The sequence below is a fragment of the Jaculus jaculus genome, chromosome 1 (genome assembly GCF_020740685.1).
Source record: "Jaculus jaculus isolate mJacJac1 chromosome 1, mJacJac1.mat.Y.cur, whole genome shotgun sequence".
NCBI classification, from domain to species: Eukaryota; Metazoa; Chordata; class Mammalia; order Rodentia; family Dipodidae; genus Jaculus; species Jaculus jaculus.
In genome coordinates this window covers 66,560,784-66,581,589 of record NC_059102.1, presented here as the reverse complement: position 1 = coordinate 66,581,589, position 20,806 = coordinate 66,560,784, and the positions used below count along the sequence as shown (strand labels likewise).

Sequence of the window (20,806 nt, the reverse complement as noted above, 5' to 3'; positions counted from 1 at the left end):
TTAAATGGGCTTACAAAATAAAAATATTTATTAAGGGCTGGAGAGATGGCTTAGCAGTTAAGCGCTTGCCTGTGAAGCCTAAGGACCCCGGTTCAAGGCTCAGTTCCCCAGGTCCCGCGTTAGCCAGATGCACAAGGGGGCGCACGTGTCTGGAGTTCGTTTGCAGAGGCTGGAGGCCCTGGCGCGCCCATTCTCTCTCTCTCCCTCTATCTGTCTTTCTCTCTGTGTCTGTCGCTCTCAAATAAATAAATAAATTAATTAAAAAAAACTGTCTATCTTTAAAAAAAATATATTTATTAAGTCACCTTTTCAGGTGATGGTGTGCAAAGATTCTAGATCATATGATGTGTTAATTAATTCTCGTTCTCCCCTTCTCACTTTCATATGCTAGGTGTCAGCAAGGAACTATTAGAGTTAGATGAAGAAGAAGTAATTCCCACACAGGAGCCTGAAAAGCTAAAATCAAAATCCAAGGAAGAAAGATACACAGAGAAGAATGAAGATCATCATGCACTTTCTATTGATTACATACTTGTAAGCCATGAAGAAGATCCACCCTTGAAGCCAGAGGTCTGTGAAGCAAGAGAAACCATACCTGAATTAGAAAGAGAGTGTATAGGCTCTGAAGAAACAGGGCTGCCAGAAACTCAGCTAGCAAACTTTTCAGAAAGGCATCAGCCTGCCTCTTTAAATGAAGAAAAAGATTCTGCAGAGAGAATGTTTTCCAAAGATGATAAGATGATATCTCTTGGATGTCCTGCACAAGACCAGAGTTGGATGGTCTTGGGCCATGGTGAGGTTGGAAACCCATCGTCAGAAGCTAAGGATTTAGAACCTAGATGGTCTGGCATGACAATAGAGCAGTTCTCAGATCTCAAGTTAGGAAAGGATCCCCAGACGCAGGTTCTGGGAGAAATGAAGCCTTCAAAATCTTTAGTGCTAGAGGAAGTTTCTGGTTTGGGAAGTAAATTATGCAAGAGCCAGGGCAGAGCTCAGGCTGGCCCGGATGCAGTTCCAATGCAGACTGTCACCCCTGAAAATGAATGGAAAATGCTTTCACCACAGCCTTCTCAGAAAAACAAGATCCCCAAAGGGGAAATGGAGGAGGAGACAGAGTTCCTTGAGCCTGAAACCAGAAAGCCAAGACCAAATGGGTAAGCAAATGCACTATATTTTTCCCCCTTGAAAACTGTTTTATATAGAAAGCAGTGCAGTGGTGAGGGGTTATGAAATAGAACACGTGAGTAAAGGGAACTTTGCTCATATTTATCACAAGACAACTTCAGTAAAAGCAGCTGCTAGGAAACTATAACCCAAATGACGACTATGTGCATTTTCAGCTGAAATAAGACCATTCTTCCAGAGGGTACACCTACTCTCAAATCCATAGGAACCAGAGTACCCGTGTAACCGAAATGAGCAACTGGAAATAGAATGGGCAGCACCAGCAATTCTTTGGTGCCTACCATGTACAGGGCAGTTTGCACACATCATCTCATTTGATCCTTACATGCTGGTAGAGAGAGTAAAGGTGGGATAGGGGAAAAGGAACTCAAGGTTCAAGGAGTTTCTTTTTTTTTTTAAGGGTAAATGCTATTATTTCATTATATTTTGGAGTTTTGACTGACCAAAAATAAAATACAATAATCACACAAACTGTAATGAGTCTTACTGCACATGACTGATACACGGTTAATGTCATGCCTGACTCACCTTGAAAGTTTGACACTAGCTGTCTGTTTAGTGCTGTTATGCCAATGGTCATGTCTTGAGTCCTAATGATACAGTCAGAGTGATAAAGAGGTTTCTACCATTCACAATTTCTGTACATTAAAAAAAAAATTATTAGTTTTCTATTTAGCAAATACGGGCAGTTTGGTACCATTATTAGGCTCATCCATGACCTACCCCCTCCCCATTGGCACCTCCTTCTTGAGGTTTATGGGTCGTGCATTGTGGAGTTAGCCCACAGTTATTGGTGCCATAAATGTCTCTGCATATCCTGGCCCAACATGTGGCTCTGACATTCTTTCTGCCCCCTCTTCCGCAAAATTGCCCTGAGCCATGTTGGGTTCATTTTTGGTCTGCTTCAGTGATGAGGTGTTGGGGGCCTCTGAGGCTCTGGCTCTCTGATTTGGTAGGAGTTGATTTTTCTCTATGTTGGTCTCCTTCCCCCTTGTGCTGGCATCTGGCTTATCAGGAAAACAGCACCCTTGCTTGTTTCTCTAATTTTCCTTAGTTTCATCCGGGGCCCTTTTGAGGTATGATGGGGTGTCTCTCTCCTTAGGATCTGCATCTATCTGAAAAAGAGAAGCAGATTCTCCAACAGAGAGTAAGTTAGTTCCAGGACAGTCTTGGCTTAATAACAGGTGATTTTTATTTTATTTAAATTTGTAGTTTCCATCAATAACAGTAAGTGTAGCAACATATTTTGAGTAACTATACAAATGATTTTTTTCAACCTCCCATTTATTCCAGTGATGTCCTTTCTTATTGTAGTTTTTGTGTAATCAAGATCTAGGCAGAGATAGTTTTGCTGTGAGTTGAGCTACAGAGTGAGTTCCAGGTCAGCCTGGGCGGGAATGAAACCTTGCCAGGAGTTGGGAAGATCCAGATCAGCATGGGGATATATTTCAGTGGTTCAATTGTAGAACTCCTGCCTAACATGTTTGAGGCCCAGAGTTCAATCCCCCTTGGGGAGAGTGGAATCCAAATTAGTACTAATTTGGTCTTATATTGCAGGATGCACCTCTATTTGGATTTTCTTTCTTTCTTAAATTTATTTTTTATTGCAAACTTCCATAATTGTAGACAATAACCCATGGTAATTCCCTCCCTCCTCCCACTTTCTCCTTTGAAACTCCACTATCCAGCATACCCCTTCCCTCCTCATTCAGTCTCTTTCATTTATATTATTTTTTAATTTATTTTTTATTGACAACTTCCATAGTTGTAGACAATATCCCATAGTAATTCCCTCCTTCCCCCCACTTTCTCCTTTGAAACTCTACTCACTATCATATCTCCTCCCTTTCTCAATTAGTCTCTCTTTTATTTTTATGTCATGATCTTTTCCTCCTATTATGATGGTCTTGTGTAGGTAGTGTTAGGCACTGTGAGGTCATGGATATCCAGGCCATTTTGTGTCTGGAGGAGCACATTGTAAGGATTCCTACCCTTCCTTTGGCTCTTACATTCTTCCTACCACCTCTTCCACAATGGACCCTGAGTCTTTGAAGATATGATAGAGATATTTCAGTGCTAAGTGCTCCTCTGTCACTTCTTCTCAGCTCCATGGAGCCTTCTGAGGCATCCCAAGGTCACTACCCTATGAAAAGAGAAGCTTCTCTACCAAAAGTGAGAGTATCATTAATATATTGGTGTGAACATTAAGAGAAGTGTTTACCAGGCAGTTTGGCGAGCATATTTATACATTTATCCAGACACCAGCAAGCATTGCACCCCTAGGGCTCATGAATATCCCTGTTGTAGGTTTTCAGTATCAGGGATATATTCCCTTCCATGGAGCAGGCCTCCAGTCCAATTAGAGAGTGGTTGGTTCCCCCCCATAACAGGCATGCCACTATGACACCCATTGGCTCATTTGGCCTGGCTGTCCAAATTTAAGGCATCCAGTGTCCACTGTTGAGTAGCTCTACTGATGAATTCTCTCTCCCATTGAACTGCATGCAGAATGGATTTTTCCAACTTTCTGTCAGCTGGTCTACATGGAGGAGGTTTTCAGCTCAGTTCCAGCAGGATTTCTCAGTGGCCTTACAGCCCAAGTATGTGGAGTTTTCAGCAATAGGGTCTTGCCATCTATTCCTGGTGGGAAACCAGGGGCCTCAGCAATGGCCTGTAATGTTTTGAGGGTGTCAATAACCAGCCTGGCCAACAACTCACTGGAAGGTACCCATCCCTGACACTGAAATTTTCTAGTAACAATCTATGGCTTCTTGGTAATCCATTGTCCAAAAAATAGGTTACCATGTGACTTACTTATATCCTCTTATATTTTTATTAGCTCTATCTCCACCTTTCCTTTATTCAATCTCTTCCCCTGACCTCACATAGACATTTTTACCCCCATTAATTTGTTCTTCTACTTACGTATATACAATACCATCCTGTTAAGTTCCCATCCCCCTTTCTATTCCCTTCATCTCCCTTTTCTAGTTTAGCAGCCTCTGCTACTGACATAGAATTCCAGTCATTTGTAGCTAGGATCCACAAATGAGAAAGAACATATGACATTTGGCTTTCTGGGCCTGGGTTAACTCACTAAGTATAGTCCTTTCCAGATCCATCCATTTTCCTGTAATTTTCATAATTTCAGTTTTCTTTACCACTGAGTAGTATACCATTGTGTAAATGTGCTATATCTTCATTATCCACTCATAAGTTGAGGGACATCTAGTTCCATCTGGTTCCATTTCCTAGCTATTGTGAATAGAGCAGCAATAAACATGGTTGAGCAAGTATTTCTAAGATAGTGAGATGAGTCTTTAGGATATATGCCTAGGAGTTCTATAGCTGGGTCATATGGTAGATATATTTTTAGCTGTCTCAGGAACCTTCACAGTGATTTCCATAATGGCTGGTTCAGATTGCATTCCCACCAACAGTGTAGAAGGGTTCCTCTTTTCCCATATCTTCACCAGCATTTATGGTCATTTATTTTCATGATGGTAGCCAATCTGCCAGGAGTGAGATGGAATCTCAACATAGTTGTAATCTGCATTTCCCTGATGTCTAGGGATGCAGAACATTTTTTAGATGTTTATATGCCATCTACATTTCTTCTTTTGAGGACTCTCTATTTAGTTCCATAGCCCATCTTTTAATTAGGTGTTTGATTTCTTATTATTTAGTTTTTTAGCTCTTTGTATATTTTGGGTATTAATCCTCTGTCACATGTATAGCTCACAAAGATTTTCTCTCATTCTGTAGGTTGCCTCTTTGCTCTACTCACAGTGTCTTTTGCTGTACAAAAGCTTTGTAATTTCATTAAGTCACAGTGGTTGATCAGTGGTTTTATTTCCTGAGCAATTGGGGTTATATTCAGAAAGTCTTTGCCAAGATCAATATGTTGAACGGTTACCCCTACTTTGTCCTCTTGCAGTTTCAGAGTTTCAGGTCTGATATTAAACACTTTGATCCATTTGGACTTAATTCTTGTGCATAGACAGGGATAAGGATCTATTTTCATCCTTGTACAGATACATATCCAATTTTCCCAGCACCATTTGCTGAAGATACTGTCTTTTCTCCAGTGAGTATTTTGGTTTTTTTGTTTTTCAAGGTAGGCTCTCACTCTAGCCCAGGCTGACCTGAAATTCACTATGTAGTCTTAGGGTGGTCTCGAACTCATGGCAATCCTCTTACCTCTGCCTCCCAAGTGCTGGGATTAAAGGCATGTGCCGCCACACCTGGCTTTCAGTGAGTATTTTGGTATTTTTGTCAAAGATCAGGTGGCTATAGCTACCTGGACTTATATATTCTGTTCCATTGATCTACATGTCTGATTTTGTGCTAGTAGTATGCTGGTTTTGTTACTATGGCTCTGTAATACAGGTTAAAATGAGGTATGGTGATACCACCAGCCTTATTTTTGTTGCTGTTTTAGATATTTGAGGTTTTTGGTGCTTCCAAATGAATTTTTGGATTGTTTTTTGCATTTCCATGAAGATTGCCCTTGAAATTTTGATGGGGATTGGCTTAACTGTGTAGATTGGTATTGGTAAGATTGCCATTTTCACAATATTGATTCTTTTGATCCAAGAACAAGGGATGTCTTTCCATTTCCTAGTGTCTTCCACAATTTCTCACTTGAGTGGTTTAAAGTTTTCATTGTAGACATCCTTCACTTCCTGGTTAGGTTTATTCCAACATACTATTTTTTTTTTTTATGCAATGGTGAATGGGAGTGTTCTCTGATTTTATCCTCTGTGTGTTTGTTGTTAGCATATAGGAAGACTACTGATTTCTGTGTGTTTATTTTGTATCCTGCTACATGGCTATAAGTGTTTATCAGCTCTAACAGTTTGTTGGTAGTCTTTAGGGTCCCTTATGTATAGAATTATATCATCTGCAAATAATGATGACTTGATCTCTTGCTTTATTGCTATGGCTAAGACTTCCAGCACTATATTAAATAAAAGTGGGGACAGTTATCACCCTTGTCTTGTTCCTGATTTTAGTGGAAAAGCTTCAAGTTTTTCTCAGTTTAGTAATATGTTGCCTGTAGGTTTGTTATAAATAGCCTTTATTATTTTGAGATATGTTCCTTCTATTCCCAGTCTCTGTAGGACTTTTATCATGAAGTGATTTTGGATTTTGTCAAATGTTTTTTCTGCATCTAATGAGATGGTCATGTGATTTTTGTCCTTCAATCCATTTATATGATATTTACATTTATCTATTTGCATATATTGAACCATCCCTGCATCTCTGGGATAAGCCTCCTTGGCTGGGGTGAATGATCTTTCTGATATATTCTTGTATTCTGTTTGCCAATATTTTGTTGAAAATTTTTGCATCTATGTTCATGAGGGAAATTGGTCTGTACTTTTCTTTTTTTGGTCTTTGTCTGGTTTGGGTGTCAGGGTGATGCTGGCTTTGTAGGAGTTTAATAGTATTCTTTCTTTTTCTATTTTCTGGAAAAGTTTGAGAAGCATTGCTGTTAGTCCTTCCCTGAAGGTCTGGTAAAATTCACTAGTGAATCCATCTGATCCTGATCATTTTTAGTTGGGAGACTTTTGATAACTGCTTGCATCTCCATACTTGTTATAGACTTATTTAAGTGGTTAATCTCATTTGATTTAACTTAGGTAGATAATATAAATCAAGGAAATCATCCATTTCTTTCAGATTTTCAAACTTAGTGGAGTATATGTTCTTATAGTATGTCCATGTGATTTTTTTTTATTTCTTTGATATCTGTTGGAATTGGGCCTTTTTCATCTCTAATTTTATTAATTTGTATCTCTTCTCTCTTTCTTTTAGTCAAATTTGCTAAGGGTTTATCAATTGTGTTTATCCTTTCAAAGAACCAACTCTTTGTTTCATTGATTCTTTGGATTGATTTTTCTGGCTATTTCATTAATTTCTGCCCTAATTATTATTTCTTCCCATCTGCTGATTTTTGGTTTTCCTTGTTCTTCTTTATCCACCGCCTTAAGGTGAAGCATTAAGTTGTTTAGTTGCAACCTTTCTAATTTCTTTTTTTTAATTATTTTTGTTTATTTTTATTTATTTATTTAAGAGCTACAGACAGAGAGAGAAAGAGGCAGGTAGAGAGAGAGAATGGGCACACCAGGGCCTCCAGCCACTGCAAATGAACTCCAGATGCATGCTCCCCCTTGTGCATCTGGTTAATGTGTGTCTTGGGGAACTGAGCCTAGAACCGGGGTCTTCAGGCTTCACAGGCAAGTACTTAACCGCTAAGCCATCTCTCCAGCCCTCTAAATTTGTGTGTGTGTGTGTGTGTGTGTGTGTGTGTGTGTGTGTTTCTCAAGGTAGAGTTTCACTCTAGCCCAGGCTGTCCTGGAATTCACTATTGTAGTCTCGGGGTAGCCTCAAACTCATGGCAATCCTCCTACCTCTGCCTCCCAAGTACTGGGATTAAAGGCGTGTGCCACCACACCCAGCTTCTAATTTCTTAATATAGGCACTTAAGGCTATAAATTGTTCTCTTAGGACTGCCTTCATTGTGTCCTTGGATCTCTCTTAGTTCTCTGCTATGATTGATAATTTCTTATACACCTTCACTTTTTAGTACAAGAGTATATTTTGCTGTCTCCCCTCCCCCCACTCCCCCACCCCAGGGCTGCTTTGATGTAGCTCCTATTCTGCCATCTTAACCAGAAGCCTAGGTTCAGGGAGTTTCTATAACCTTCCTAGATTTAAGTAACCACAGAAAATGCCCTCAGCTTTAAAGCTTTCAACCACCAAAGTCCTTACCTTTCTGGATGGTATACTGCCTATAGTACAGCATTTTCTGATTTCATGTGGGCACAGGCAGGGTTATCAGGACACTCCACAGCAGGCTCAGGATCAGTGTGAAATTGACAAACAATAATGGAATCAGTGGTTTCATCATTAATTCATTCAAACAAATGGTCTGTGAGAATCTTCACTGTGGCAAATTTCTGTGTAGCCACAAGGCATATCATATAGCAAGCAACTGGATGTTATTGTTACATTAAAATTTGGGTCCCTGCTGACAATGTTTGCAATTTCTCTTCATTTGCCTTTGAAAACAGTGAAAAGTAAGTTAAGTCAAATGGAAAACCATTTTCCACTTTAAAATTTGATATGGGAAAGATGTATTTTTCCTATTCAGTTTGGGAGTGAAAGGAACAATATATACCATGTAGACACTATGAATCAAGGATTCTGGAATCAAACCAGGTTCTACTGTAGCAAGTTATATATTTATGATTATCCCCAAGGTTGTGTTCCCTCATCTGTAAAATCAGTGGGCTCTAATAGTCTTCCTACAGAATTAAATTCTGTAAAATTAATTTGTGATCCTACTACTTCTGCCTCCCAAATGCTGGGATTAAATTTTTGCTCCACCACACTCAGAAAATTGTATTTCTTATTGAAGTAAGCAAAGGGGGAACAAACCCCAGAAGTATATTAAAGGTCACTGAAGAGTCACAGGAATTAAAATCTGTGTTGTGTTCAAATACAGCCTCATAAAATGAGGCATCTTTTGTTGGCCTCATCTTTCTTTTTCTTTCCAAGCTACTTCCCTACAGAGAGACCCCAGATCAGTTATCAGAGTGGAGTAGCAGCAGCCCTGCTGGCATTGTTGTGGGTTGAGCATAGAACACAGGAGCATGTTGGCAGTGGTATTATTTGACTTCTTGTCTGCAGTGAGCACACATCTCTGAAACCCAACAAATGACAGTCAGTGTATAGTTGTGCCACCAGCACATTTTCTTTTATCTATTTTTGTTGTTGTTTGTCTTTTGAGACAGGGTCTTGTTCTAACCCAGGCTGACCTGGAATTCACTCTGTAATCCCAGGATGGCCTTAAACTCATGGTGATCCTCCTACCTCTGCCTCCTGAGGGCTGGGATTAAAGGCGTGCACCATCATACTCAGCTCAGCACCTTTTTCTTTCAACAAGACTCCTTTGCTCATCCCCTTCCATCAGCTGCTACAGTGAAGAGACTTTTCTCACTGACATTGCTAATACTTTTGCATAATTACTTGACTTGATATATTTGAAATTTTCTCTCTTCTAATTTTTCAGAAAATGCAGTTGTCTACAACAGTGGTTCAGGACAGGGTGTATAGTTTATTGGTAGAGTACTTGATTAGCAGGTATGCCTGAGTCCCTGGGTTTCATCCCTAGCATTACAAACAAGCATTGGTTCTCCAAGTGGGGGCCTGGAACTAGTGGCATCTATGCTATCTGAGCACTTGTTAGAAACTCAAGTGACCAGCTCTACCTGGACCTTTCTCCAGAATCAGGAATTCTATAGACAAACAAGCCAGCATGGCTTCAGAAATTCATCCTTGTGATTCAGTAATTCAGATATGTACTTCAGATTGAGAACTATTGTTCTAAGTCATATTCTTAGCCTTCTAGATTCTTAGAGTGTCATTGAAGAGCTAGGCATAGATAGCAGTACAGATAGTAACCAGTGCCAATTGAAATAGATGCAGTTGGGCTGGAGAGATGGCTTAGTGGTTAAGCGCTTGCCTGTGAAGCCTAAGGACCCCGGTTCGAGGTTCGGTTCCCCAGGTCCCACGTTAGCCAGATGCACAAGGGGGCACACACGTCTGGAGTTCATTTGCAGAGGCTGGAAGCCCTGGCGCACCCATTCTCTCTCTCCCTCTATCTGTCTTTCTCTCTGTGTCTGTCACTCTCAAATAAATAAATAAACAAATAAATTTTTAAAAAAAAGAAAGAAATAGATGTAGTTGCCAAGTATGTGCATTTGCTAAACACCAGCTCATAAACACTCTGTGTGCAGGGTCTCACTTGACAATGGCAGCTATGTAAGACAAGGTATATGAAAGACAACATAGTAATAGTAGAGATGATTGTTTAGGGTACCTGTGTGAGCAGCTGGCAGGGACCATTTATTATTAGTTGGACACAGGACATAGAGGATCTAAAATTCATAATATTTGATGTATGTGGGAACATTTCACTTTCTCTTAAAGTCAAAAGACAAACATGATTATATGCCTGTGAGGAGTTGGATGCTTTTAGACCAGCAGAGTTGAAAAATAATTGTACAATAAGTCTAATGAAAGAAGTGACTATGCAGGCAGAATGACCTATGGCAGTCATAGGGTGGCCCTGAGAGATAGCAGAGATGGGCATAGAAAGAAGGCCATCATTTGGAAAGGCAAGGAAGAAGGAGAGTCTAGCCAAGTGAAGTGGGAAGAATAAATGAAGGAAATTATGGACACTGGATGATAATCACATTAGCAGATCAGCAAGACAGCTACTTCCCAAACAAAAACCAGGGACACATCATATGCATAATCTGATCATGAATGTCCAAAATCAGGATCAGCATGTAAAAAAAAGACTGATTCTTCATTCCTTAGAAGTGCACATTGCAGGCTGGAAAGATGGTTTAGCGGTTAAGGCACTTGCCTGAGAAGCCAAAGGACCTCAGTTTGATTACCCAGGACCCACATAAGCCAGATGCACAAGGTGTTGTATGCATCTGGCATTCATTTGCAGTGGCTGGAAGCCCTGGCATGCTGATGCTCTTTCTCTCTCTCTCTCTCTATCCCTCCCCCCTCTCTCCCTCTTTCCCTCTCTCAAATAAATAAAATAAAATATTAAAATATATATTTATAAAAATAAAGAAGTGCACATTGCAATGGGATATATACACCAGCTGCAAACTGGCTTATCTTCTTATTTTGCCCACCCTCTTTGGGAGCCCTTTCAGCTTCCAAACTGCCTTGAGGGCAACAGTAGATATTTGAAAGATATCTTTTCTCTTTTTCACTTACTGACTCTTGTGAACAAAATGTGTTAACAGGCTAAGAGACAGTCTAACTCCTTGAGATAATCAGTCCTATGTTCCTGGGCCTTAGCATCAGTCTTTCCAGAAGCCTTTGCCAACACTTTGGTCTTCCTCCAGCTATAGACTAGACCAGCAAAAGATTAAATGCTGGTTCTTAATCCCTTCTAGGTGGTCACAGAGCACTTCTGCAAAGCCAGTTGCAGCATACATAGCTCCTTCTCTGCTGTCTTCCTCATGCCCTTCTCCCCTTCCTCACTTTTGGTGCTGGGAAATGAATCCAAGTCTTCACAAATGCCAAGCAAGGCTCTAGCATTGAGCCATACTCCCAACCCATACACCTTGCTTAAAATGAAGAGACATAATCATTACAAAAATAGCATGTAAATAAAAGGGCAATGATGTTATGTACTAGTTAAGGCTTACCAAAGGAACAGAACAAATAATAATATATGTGTGTGTTTATATACATACATACAAATATATATACATCAAAATGCACATGGTCAGATTCATCACACAGTAGCACTCCACTCTCAGTAGCACTTTTCTGTCCTAGTCAACTGCATGTTGCTGGGATGAACTTCAAAACTAGGTTAAGTTTATGGAAGGAAGGGATTGATTGAAGCTTATCGATCCAGAGGAAGTTCCATAATGGTGGACGAAGCTGGCCCTCTTTCACACACAGGTCCACACAGAGAGAAATACCACCAGCAGTACCATAAGCAGGCACACTCCAGGAACCCCAGGAAGAGCTTGAGCCCTTCTGCATACTTTTTGGCTAGAATTCCAGATCTGGCCCCAAACACACCTTAGGGCTGGAACCTAGGATCTACCCACAGTGACACCAAGTTACAAGCTTAAAAACAAAACAAAACAAAACAAAAAACTCCTGAATCTATTGGGGGCTAACCATTCAAACTACCACAGAAACCATGAACCAAAATAACTTTTACTTCCTGTAAGTTATTTGTGGCAGGCTTTCTGTCATAGCAATAAGAAAAGTAGCCAATATATACACATATGAAAACAAGGCGGGAGAAGTAGCATATGGCTATAAATCTGGCAAACTTAAACTCTGGAGGTTAGGCCATCTAACTCAGGCAAGGATCAACATTGAATCAAGTCTATACTCTGAGGTCAGAAGACTAGAAAATTTGGCAGGTATTTATGTTGTAGTCAGGAGGGGAATTCTTTCTTCAGGAAATTTCTCTCTTAAGGTCTTCAATTTATTGGATAAACCCACTCTCATTATGAAGGCAAATTACTTTGCTCAAAGCCTGCTGTTTTCAGTGGTCATCATGTGTAAAATGTAGCATCATGACTGGTGTTTGCTTAAGTAACTGAGAACCAAGTTGACAAGCTAGATTCAGAGCTAAAACTATATGTTAAGCAAGCATCAAACCATTAATAATGTTCTACTGAAGTCATGTGAGGTATGGCCACACGGGTAGTTACTTTCCATTGTGTGGGACCAGATCAAGGGGCTGGAGGGAAGAGGGGACCCAGAAGGTCAAAAGCCCTTTCAGCTTTCCAAATATTTGAAGACAGGGTATTCTGTGACCAAAGGTTGTATAGAAAGAGACAGGTCTGAGTCCCAAGGTGCGGTGGTGCAGCTCAATTGTCCTGTGGAAGGAACACCACAGGGAACCTGTCTACAAAATTGTCTTCTTGTTTGTGGGAGAATCCAAAATGTGCCTCTGGCAGAACCTGGAAACATCAGAGTGAGTGGTAGAGCTGGCTTCAGAAAACAGCCAGTGAAAATTGGATAAAAATGAGAACTCATGGCTTTCTGAAGCAGGTGAATTGGTATATCAGAGCACAGCATGAATGATTACACATTCAAATTAGGAAAATTCAAGAGTGATTTAATCAATGCAACATTTACAAAGATGGTGACAGGGTAGGAGGAAGCCACCCAGAATAGTACAATAGCCAAGATAGCTCAGCTGCTCCTTAGTGCCCTAGCCTCCCTCATAGGTGAGGGGAAGGAGTGGTTGCTAGAACCCAGAACCAGAGTCTCAAGAACTTAAAGTAGAGAGGGGCATACTGAGAGCAGTGGTGACTACTGGGAGGAACACAGCCAGCCTGAGAGGTTCCCACAGGGAAGGCACCTGGTGAGTTTATTTTGCCTTCTTCTTCCTCACTCTCCCTCATCTCTCACCGGTGTCCCCAGTGGTCAAAATCTGAAAGTGAGAGGATGAGAGAGCCTGACAGAGAGCAAGTGGAAAAAGACAGAAAATGGCCTGGAAAGAGGCAAACATGTTATTCAGTAGAGCTGGCCTAAGTAGAAAGAGATGGAAACTCAGCTTCAGAAAAATGAACCATGAAAATGGACTAAGCTATGAATGCATGACAAGCTTAATTCATGGTTCCTCTGTAGGAGTCCTTTGGGAACAAAAGCCATGAAAAAGTCAGTTCAGGGTTGGACTCCTTGGAGAAGCCAGGCTACAGGTCTTTTGAAGCAGCAATTATGTCATTGGGTCTATCTGTCCTCCTGGCTCACTTTGAATTTCTATGTAGACCAGTCTGGCTTTGACTGGATGGTAACCTTCTGGCTTCTGGCTTCTTTTGGTACTGGCCTTAAAAGTGTTTGCCATCATACCCCTTTCATAGTGTGCTTTTAATGAAATTTTCAAGCATGTGCTATAGCTGTTTTCAAGAGTTATGTGCTGTATTTAGTTTAGGAGCAATAGAGATCTCTTTTTTTTTTTTTTTTTTTTTTTAGGTAGGGCCACTCTAGCCCAGGCTGACCTGGAATTCACTATGTAGTCTCAGGATGGCCTCAAACTCAGAGCACTCCTCCTATCTTGGCCTTCCAAGTGCTGGGATTAAAGGCATCTGCCACCACATCCTGCAAAATCTATCTTTTCTCTGGCAATTTAAGACCATAATTATTTCTTCATGGTTCTGTGCTTCTCTTGTTCGTGATTGTTAGAACCAGAATGACTCCATCTTTAGATTCTGACCCAACCACCCATTCCTATTATCCTTTAGTCTGTCAGAGAGGGTGGCTTTTTGACCTGCTTGGTCATAGCCCTTCTCATAATGCCCCAGATAGAATCTGCTGTTGAGTCAGAACTGCCTCTCATTTCTTTTTTCTTCTTTCTTTCTTTCTTTCTTTCTTTCTTTCTTTCTTTCTTTCTTTCTTTCTTTCTTTCTCCTGTTTCTTTTCTTTAAAATTTTTTTATTATTGACAACTTCCATAATATAGATAGAAAACTATGATAATTCCCTCCCCCCTCACTTTCCCCTCCCCCTCTCAATGAGTCTCTCTTTTATTTTGATGTCATAATCTTTTTCTCCTATTATGATGGCCTTGTGTAGGTAGTGTCAGGCACTGTGAGGTCATGGATATCCAGGCCATTTTGTGTCTAGAGGAATGCATTGTAAGGAGTCCTACCTTTCCTGTGGTTCTTTCTGCCACCTCTCCCACAATGGACCCTGAGCGTTGGAAGGTGTGATAGCGATGTTTCAGTGCTGAGCACTCCTCTGTCACTGCTTCTCAGTACTTTGGTGCTTTCTGAGTCATCCCAAGGTCACTGCTATCTAAAAAGAGAAGCTTCTCTAACCAAAAATGAGAGTAGCACCGGGCGGGGTGGCGCACGCCTTTAATCCCAGCACTCGGGAGGCAGAAGTGGGAGGATCGCTGTGAGTTCGAGGCCACCCTGAGAATACATAGTGAATTCCAGGTTAGGCTGGGCTAGAGCAAGACCCTACCTCAAAAAAAAAAAAAAAAAAAAAAAAGAGAGTAGCATTAACATATGGCTATAAGCATTAAAAGAAGTGTTTACCAAGCAGTTTGGTGAGCATAATATATGCATTTAGTAAGACACCAGCCTCAGCCACTGCATTCAAACTCCAGATGCTTGCACCACCTAGTGGGCTTGTGCAACCTTGCCCTTGCCTCATCTTTGTGCATCTGGCTTTTGTGGAATAGGCAGTGTCAAACATGGAGCCTTAGGCTTGGCAGACAAGCACCTTAATACTAAGCCATCTCTCCAGCCCCTGGCTATTTTTTTAAATATATATTGACAATTATGTACATGTATTTTGATTATCTTTGATCCATTACCCTTATTCCCCTCTCACTTCTGTGGAACCCCTTCTTCCCAGGTCGTCCCTCACCCACTTTCATGTCTCTTGCTGTGTGTATATATGTGTATGTGTGTATATGTGCCTGGCTGAGTGTCATTAGTGCTGTTTTCATACACACGAGTACGGAGTTGTTTACTGGGGCATGAGCAACTTGTCAGTGGCTGTACCACTGAAGAGAATGACTCTCCCATCCCCAGCATACAATGACAACAAAGAGCAGGCAGGAGAGCGTGGGGCTTCATGAGTCTTTCCTCTATCCATGATAGAATTAAAACAGATATTAAAGCCAGGCGTGGTGGTGTATGCCTTTAATCCTAGCACTTGGGAGGCAGAGGTAGGTGGATTGCCATGAGTTCGAGGCCACCCTGAGACTGCATAGTGAATTCCAGGTCAGCCTGGGTTAGACTCTACCTCAGAAAACCAAACAAACACAAAAACAAAACAAAGCAACAACAACAAAAACAGATATTATTTAAAACAGATTTGGCTACTGTCTGTTTCTCGGGAGGGAAACCCCATCTCTGAGCCAACACTTCATTAAGACACAGTCCCCATTTTTCTTCCTTCCTCCGGGACACATTCCCAAGGCTTGGTAGCCATCTATTCTGCCCTGACACCACTTGACTCACCCTGTCCTGCTCTTCTGCTAAACTTCTGCCCACTGCAGTAACCCTGCAAAGTGATATTCTCCTGTTGTCCCCTACCCCATTCTCCCTCACAGCTGAATACATTACTGAGAAGTTCCTTGATAATTACTCACAGTCTAGTGAATATGTAGACTTCTAGCTTAAGTAGAGATATAAAAATTTGCTTCTTTTTCTCTTCACTGTTTCTCTTAACAACCATGGAAGGACATTAGATGCCTTCATTTAAGAATAAGAGGGCTGGAGAGATGGCTTAGTGGTTAAGCGCTTGCCTGTGAAGCCTAAGGACCCCGGTTCGAGGCTTGGTTCCCCAGGTCCCACGTTAGCCAGATGCACAAGGGGGCGCACGCGTCTGGAGTTCGTTTGTAGAGGCTGGAAGCCCTGGCGCACCCATTCTCTCTCTCTCCCTCTATCTGTCTTTCCCTCTGTGTCTGTCGCTCTCAAATAAATCAATAAATAATTAAAAAAACAGAAGAAGAAGAGCTGCTGGGTGTGGTGGCGCATGCCTTTAATCCCAGCACTTGGGAGGCAGAGGTAGGAGGATTGCCATGAGTTCAAGGCCACCCTGAGACTATATAGTGAGTTCCAGGTCAGCCTGGACTAGAGTGAGACCCTACCTTGAAAAACCAAAAAAAAAAATAAAAGAATAAGAGCCATCTTGGCTTAGTTGTGCAAGCCTTTAATTTAATTTCATCACTTGGGAGGCAGTGGCAGAAGGATCACTGTAAGTTTGAGGCCAGTTTGGGACTACAGAGTGAGTGCCAAGTCAGTCTTGGCTAGAGTGAGACTTTACCTTGGGGATTGGGGGAGAACAAAACAAGGAAGGAAGGAAGGAATATGAGTGAACACCTCTTAAACAGTACCACACTTTTACAATTCTACCATAGTCCCCTTCCCTCAGAAAGGAAAAGGAGCTCAGTGTGGTGGCACAAGCCTTTAATCCCAGCACTTGGGAGGCAGAGGTAGGAGGATTGCTGTAAATTCAAGGCCACCCTGAGACTACATAGTGAGTTTCAGGTCAGCCTGGGCAAAACTCTACCTCAAATAAATGACAACAAAAAAAAAAAAAGAAAAAAAGAAAGGAAGGAAGGAAGGAAGGAAGGAAGGAAGGAAGGAAGAAAGAAAGAAAGAAGGAAAGAAAGAAAGGAAAAGGGCCATGGACATAGGACTTCTGGTTACTATTCCAGTTGATTATATTCTGATTATGCTCAGAAGTCTGATCTATCTGATAATATAGTTTTCTTTTTTATGACCCTACAAAATAATATTTAAAGCCAAAAACTTGATAAAATTTTGAGTTTTGAGCAGGAAATGACTTAACAGTTAAGGCACTTGACTGCTAAGCCTAAGGACAAGAGTTCAATTCCCCAGTACCCAATAAAGCCAGGTACACAAGGTGGCACATGTGTCTGGAGTTCTTTTGCAGTGGCTAGACACCCTAGTGTACCCATTCTCTCTTTTTCTATCTCCCTCTTTTTCAAATAAATAAATAAGGTTTTAAAAAACCACTGAGTTTTTATATTTCTATTTATGTGCTGGGCCAAAGACTTGGTCTGGCAGCTCATACCTATAATTTCAGCACTAGTAAACAGGATAACCATGAGCCAGGCTGGCTTACAGAATAAGATCATCTATCAAAAAAAAAAAAAAAAAGCTACAGTGGGGGGAAGGTTGCTGGAAAGATGGATTGGCAGTTAAGGCACTTGCCTTCAAAGCCTAGGGACCCAGGTTCAACTTCCTAGAACCCATGTAAACCAGATACACATGGTGGTACATGTGTCTGGAGTTTGTTTGCAGTGGCTAGAGGCCCTGACATACCCTTTCTCCCTCTCTCTCTAATAAATTAATAAAATGTTTTTTTAAATTTATTTATTTATTTATTTGAGAGCGACAGACACAGAGAGAAAGACAGGTAGAGGAAGAGAGAGAATGGGCGCGCCAGGGCTTCCAGCCTCTGCAAACGAACTCCAGACGCGTGCGCCCCCTTCTACATCTGGCTAACGTGGGACCTGGGGAGCCGAGCCTCGAACCAGGGTCCTTAGGGTTCACAGGCAAGTGCTTAACCGCTAAGCCATCTCTCCAGCCCAATAAAATATTTTTTAAAAATGAAAAAAAAGAATCCTTGAAACAAACCAAAACAGTTGGTAAATAATTTATTATGCTCCTTTCTATTATGGAAATATTTGATTGGCCTCAACTGCATCAGTGTTTCTGCTAGTATTTATTTTTGAGGCAAGGTCTTGTGTATTTCAAGCTGGCTTCAGTCTTTTTTTTTTTAATATTTTATCTTTATTTATTTATCTGACAGAGGAGAGAGAGAGAGAATGGGCACACCAGGGCCTCCAGCCACTGCAAACGAACACCAGACATGTGTACCCCCTTATGCATCTGGTTGACATGGGTCCTGGGGAATCAAACCTGGGTCCTTTGGCTTTGCAGGCAAATGCCTTAACCACTAAGTCATCCCTCCATCCCTCAGTCTTTTTATTTAGCCAAGACGGACCTTGAATTCTGATCCTCCTACCTCTGCTTTACAGTACTAGAATTATTGTCATGAATCACCACACCTAGTCTTTGCTGGGATTGAACCCAGGGTTTGTGCATACAAGGCAAGTTTCTACAACTGATTTAAATCCCTGGCCCCTGCTGGAAATTCTAGAATTAATAATAACAAACATTTGTTGCAAGATCATTTTAATCTGCTCTCTGAGTCCAGGTTATATTGCCAGTTTAAGGTAGCATTACTATTGCTGTCAATTTTGAATGGGCAGGCTGAGGCACCCTGCTGTTCAGTCTCCTTCAAGCTTACTTGCAAGTGAAGAAGTTAGATTCAAACTCAGAGCAGTCTGCAGCATTCTCATGCTCAGCCGTTACACACCTCTGCCTCTCCATAGCCAAAGCTGCCTGAATTATGCACAAGCATCCTGACTTTTTCTAGAACTTTCAGCTGGGCTTCCTCATGTATCCTCTTATGCCTCCAAAGTGAATGTACTTTAATGGTGTGTGTGGGTGTGTGTGTGTGTGTGTGTGTGCGTGTGTGTGTCTCTGTGTAAGAGGTGTCAGGGAACTAAAACCCTTTCAAACCTATCTTAAGTCCATTCACATTTCACATCGGATCTCAGCTAGGAACAGGAGTGGCAGCAGGTTTTCTGAACTGACTTAAAAATCAAGGGAGTATGCGTGATTCTATGACCTGCTGGATGTATTTTATATTCCCAAATGCTGCTGTGCCCAGGCCCAGTTCTGTCCCCAGCCAAAGCAGGCTGGTGCGCCGGGGGATCTGAGAGAGGCAGGTGATCAGCCTTATTTAGATGTGCCAGGGATCATGTGACCAGAAAATGGAGGCGAATCCGTACTTGCAGTTAACTGCTCCAGAAGGGAGATGCTGAAGAGCACTAATTGTGCATCCTTCTGGCCCTTCCGCTAGTGAGCCTCCTATAGTCCTCAAAAGGTAGGTGGGTCCTGATGCGGTTTTAGGAGGATTGGGTGGGGAGAGGACAGACTACAATGGAGGCTGTGGATTTACAGTTCCAGTCTACCGCTGCTGGAAGTTGCAGCGGGAGGGAGGAGTGGGTGAGAGGAGGCTGAATTCTGCCCAGCCCCTCACCACTGACAGCTGACAGCTGCCGTTCATTCTGGTCTGCTCACACTCAAAAGGCTGTGGTCTCTTGCTTTTAACACCCCTTTTCTCTGCTGGCAGATGATTATCGAACACACACTCTAACATGGCTATAATTATTTTTATCCCTTTTTATCTACAATGAATATCCGAGGAAGTGCCTGTTTTTAAGCTGTTGAGGACTATTGCCTGATGAATATTATAGTGTTTTCCTGGATTATTGACAAACATGACAGCCCAGAAGTTTGTTTATATATATATATATATATATATATATATATATATATATATATATATATGTATATATATAATATATAATGTATAATATATAATATATAATATATGTATATGTATAATATATGTATATATATTTATATATATACACATATGTATATATATGTTTCTAAAAGTTGTTGAAAGTAATAGCATCCACTTCTCTGTTTTTTAAAAGATGAATCTTTTAACCTTTAAATCTTGTCTGACTTCTCAGCTGCAGAAATAAGCTAAAAAATGGGCTTATCTCCGTTCACTTTGTCTTTCCAAAAATTAAGAGCAAAAAAACAATGCTCTGCTTATAAAATATCAGCATTGCACTGAGAAATTAAGTTATGGGAGGAATTTAAACAAGACTACTACCTGGCTACATTCTACCAAGAAAAAAAATCAGATTTCTACCTAGTAGAGGTGATTTTGCCTAAATATAAAACACTAATCTTGTTTAAGGGGGAGGGGCATAATTTCCATAACTTGCTCCACTTCCAATTGTAGGGAAACTGCTGTGGTGAGCACAGATCCCAGAACCTCTTGGAACCCGATGGCTGCCCCAACCCCAACTCAGTCCCCAAGACTTCCCTGGACGTGTGGGGGGGCGGGTAACTGAGCTACTTTAAAACAAGATGGTTCACAACCTTCACTTACTGAAAGTTTTCTTGGTGTAATAGTTGATAATATCTGTGGAATGTAAACTCTGGAATAATAGAGTCAATGGTAATCAAAGAAAAAATTTCTCTTAATTGATGTGATACTTATCTGTAAGAGTTAAAAGAAATCTGCCTTTACAGAAATATCTCTATTGACAAATTAGATATATAGGATAGTGACAATTCTATACTTTAAAATGGTTTGGACCTCCTGGCTCTGCAACTCAAAGACAAACTAGAAAAAAAAACAAAAAACACTGAAGCTGTTGTTATTCATAGTCAGTAGCTCCTAAACACCCTCAGGAGATGTGGCTTTGGAATGCAAAGTTACCCTTTATGCCCTGAATCAAGTCCTAAACCCTATAGGTGCTTTTAGGAGCTTCTTCCTGGCAATAAGAAGTAGGATTAACTGTTTCTCATGGCAGGGGGCTAGCTGGCTTTGATGGCTCCTAGTGAATTTCTGTTTCCATTCCATTTGGTTTTTCATTCCTGATTACCTTTGTACTCTTAGCAAACTTT

At 41.1% G+C, this 20,806-nt stretch overlaps 1 protein-coding gene across 1 annotated transcript in view; it reads left to right on the top strand.

Annotated features, from left to right (window-relative positions):
- Prune2 (prune homolog 2 with BCH domain) overlaps positions 1 to 20,806 on the top strand; it is a 309,960-nt gene that overhangs the window by 211,790 nt on the left and 77,364 nt on the right. The window contains exon 9 of the mRNA XM_045146033.1: positions 392 to 1,154. Within this exon, the coding sequence (XP_045001968.1) occupies positions 392 to 1,154 (763 nt within the window). The remainder of the gene's footprint in view (positions 1 to 391; positions 1,155 to 20,806) is intronic.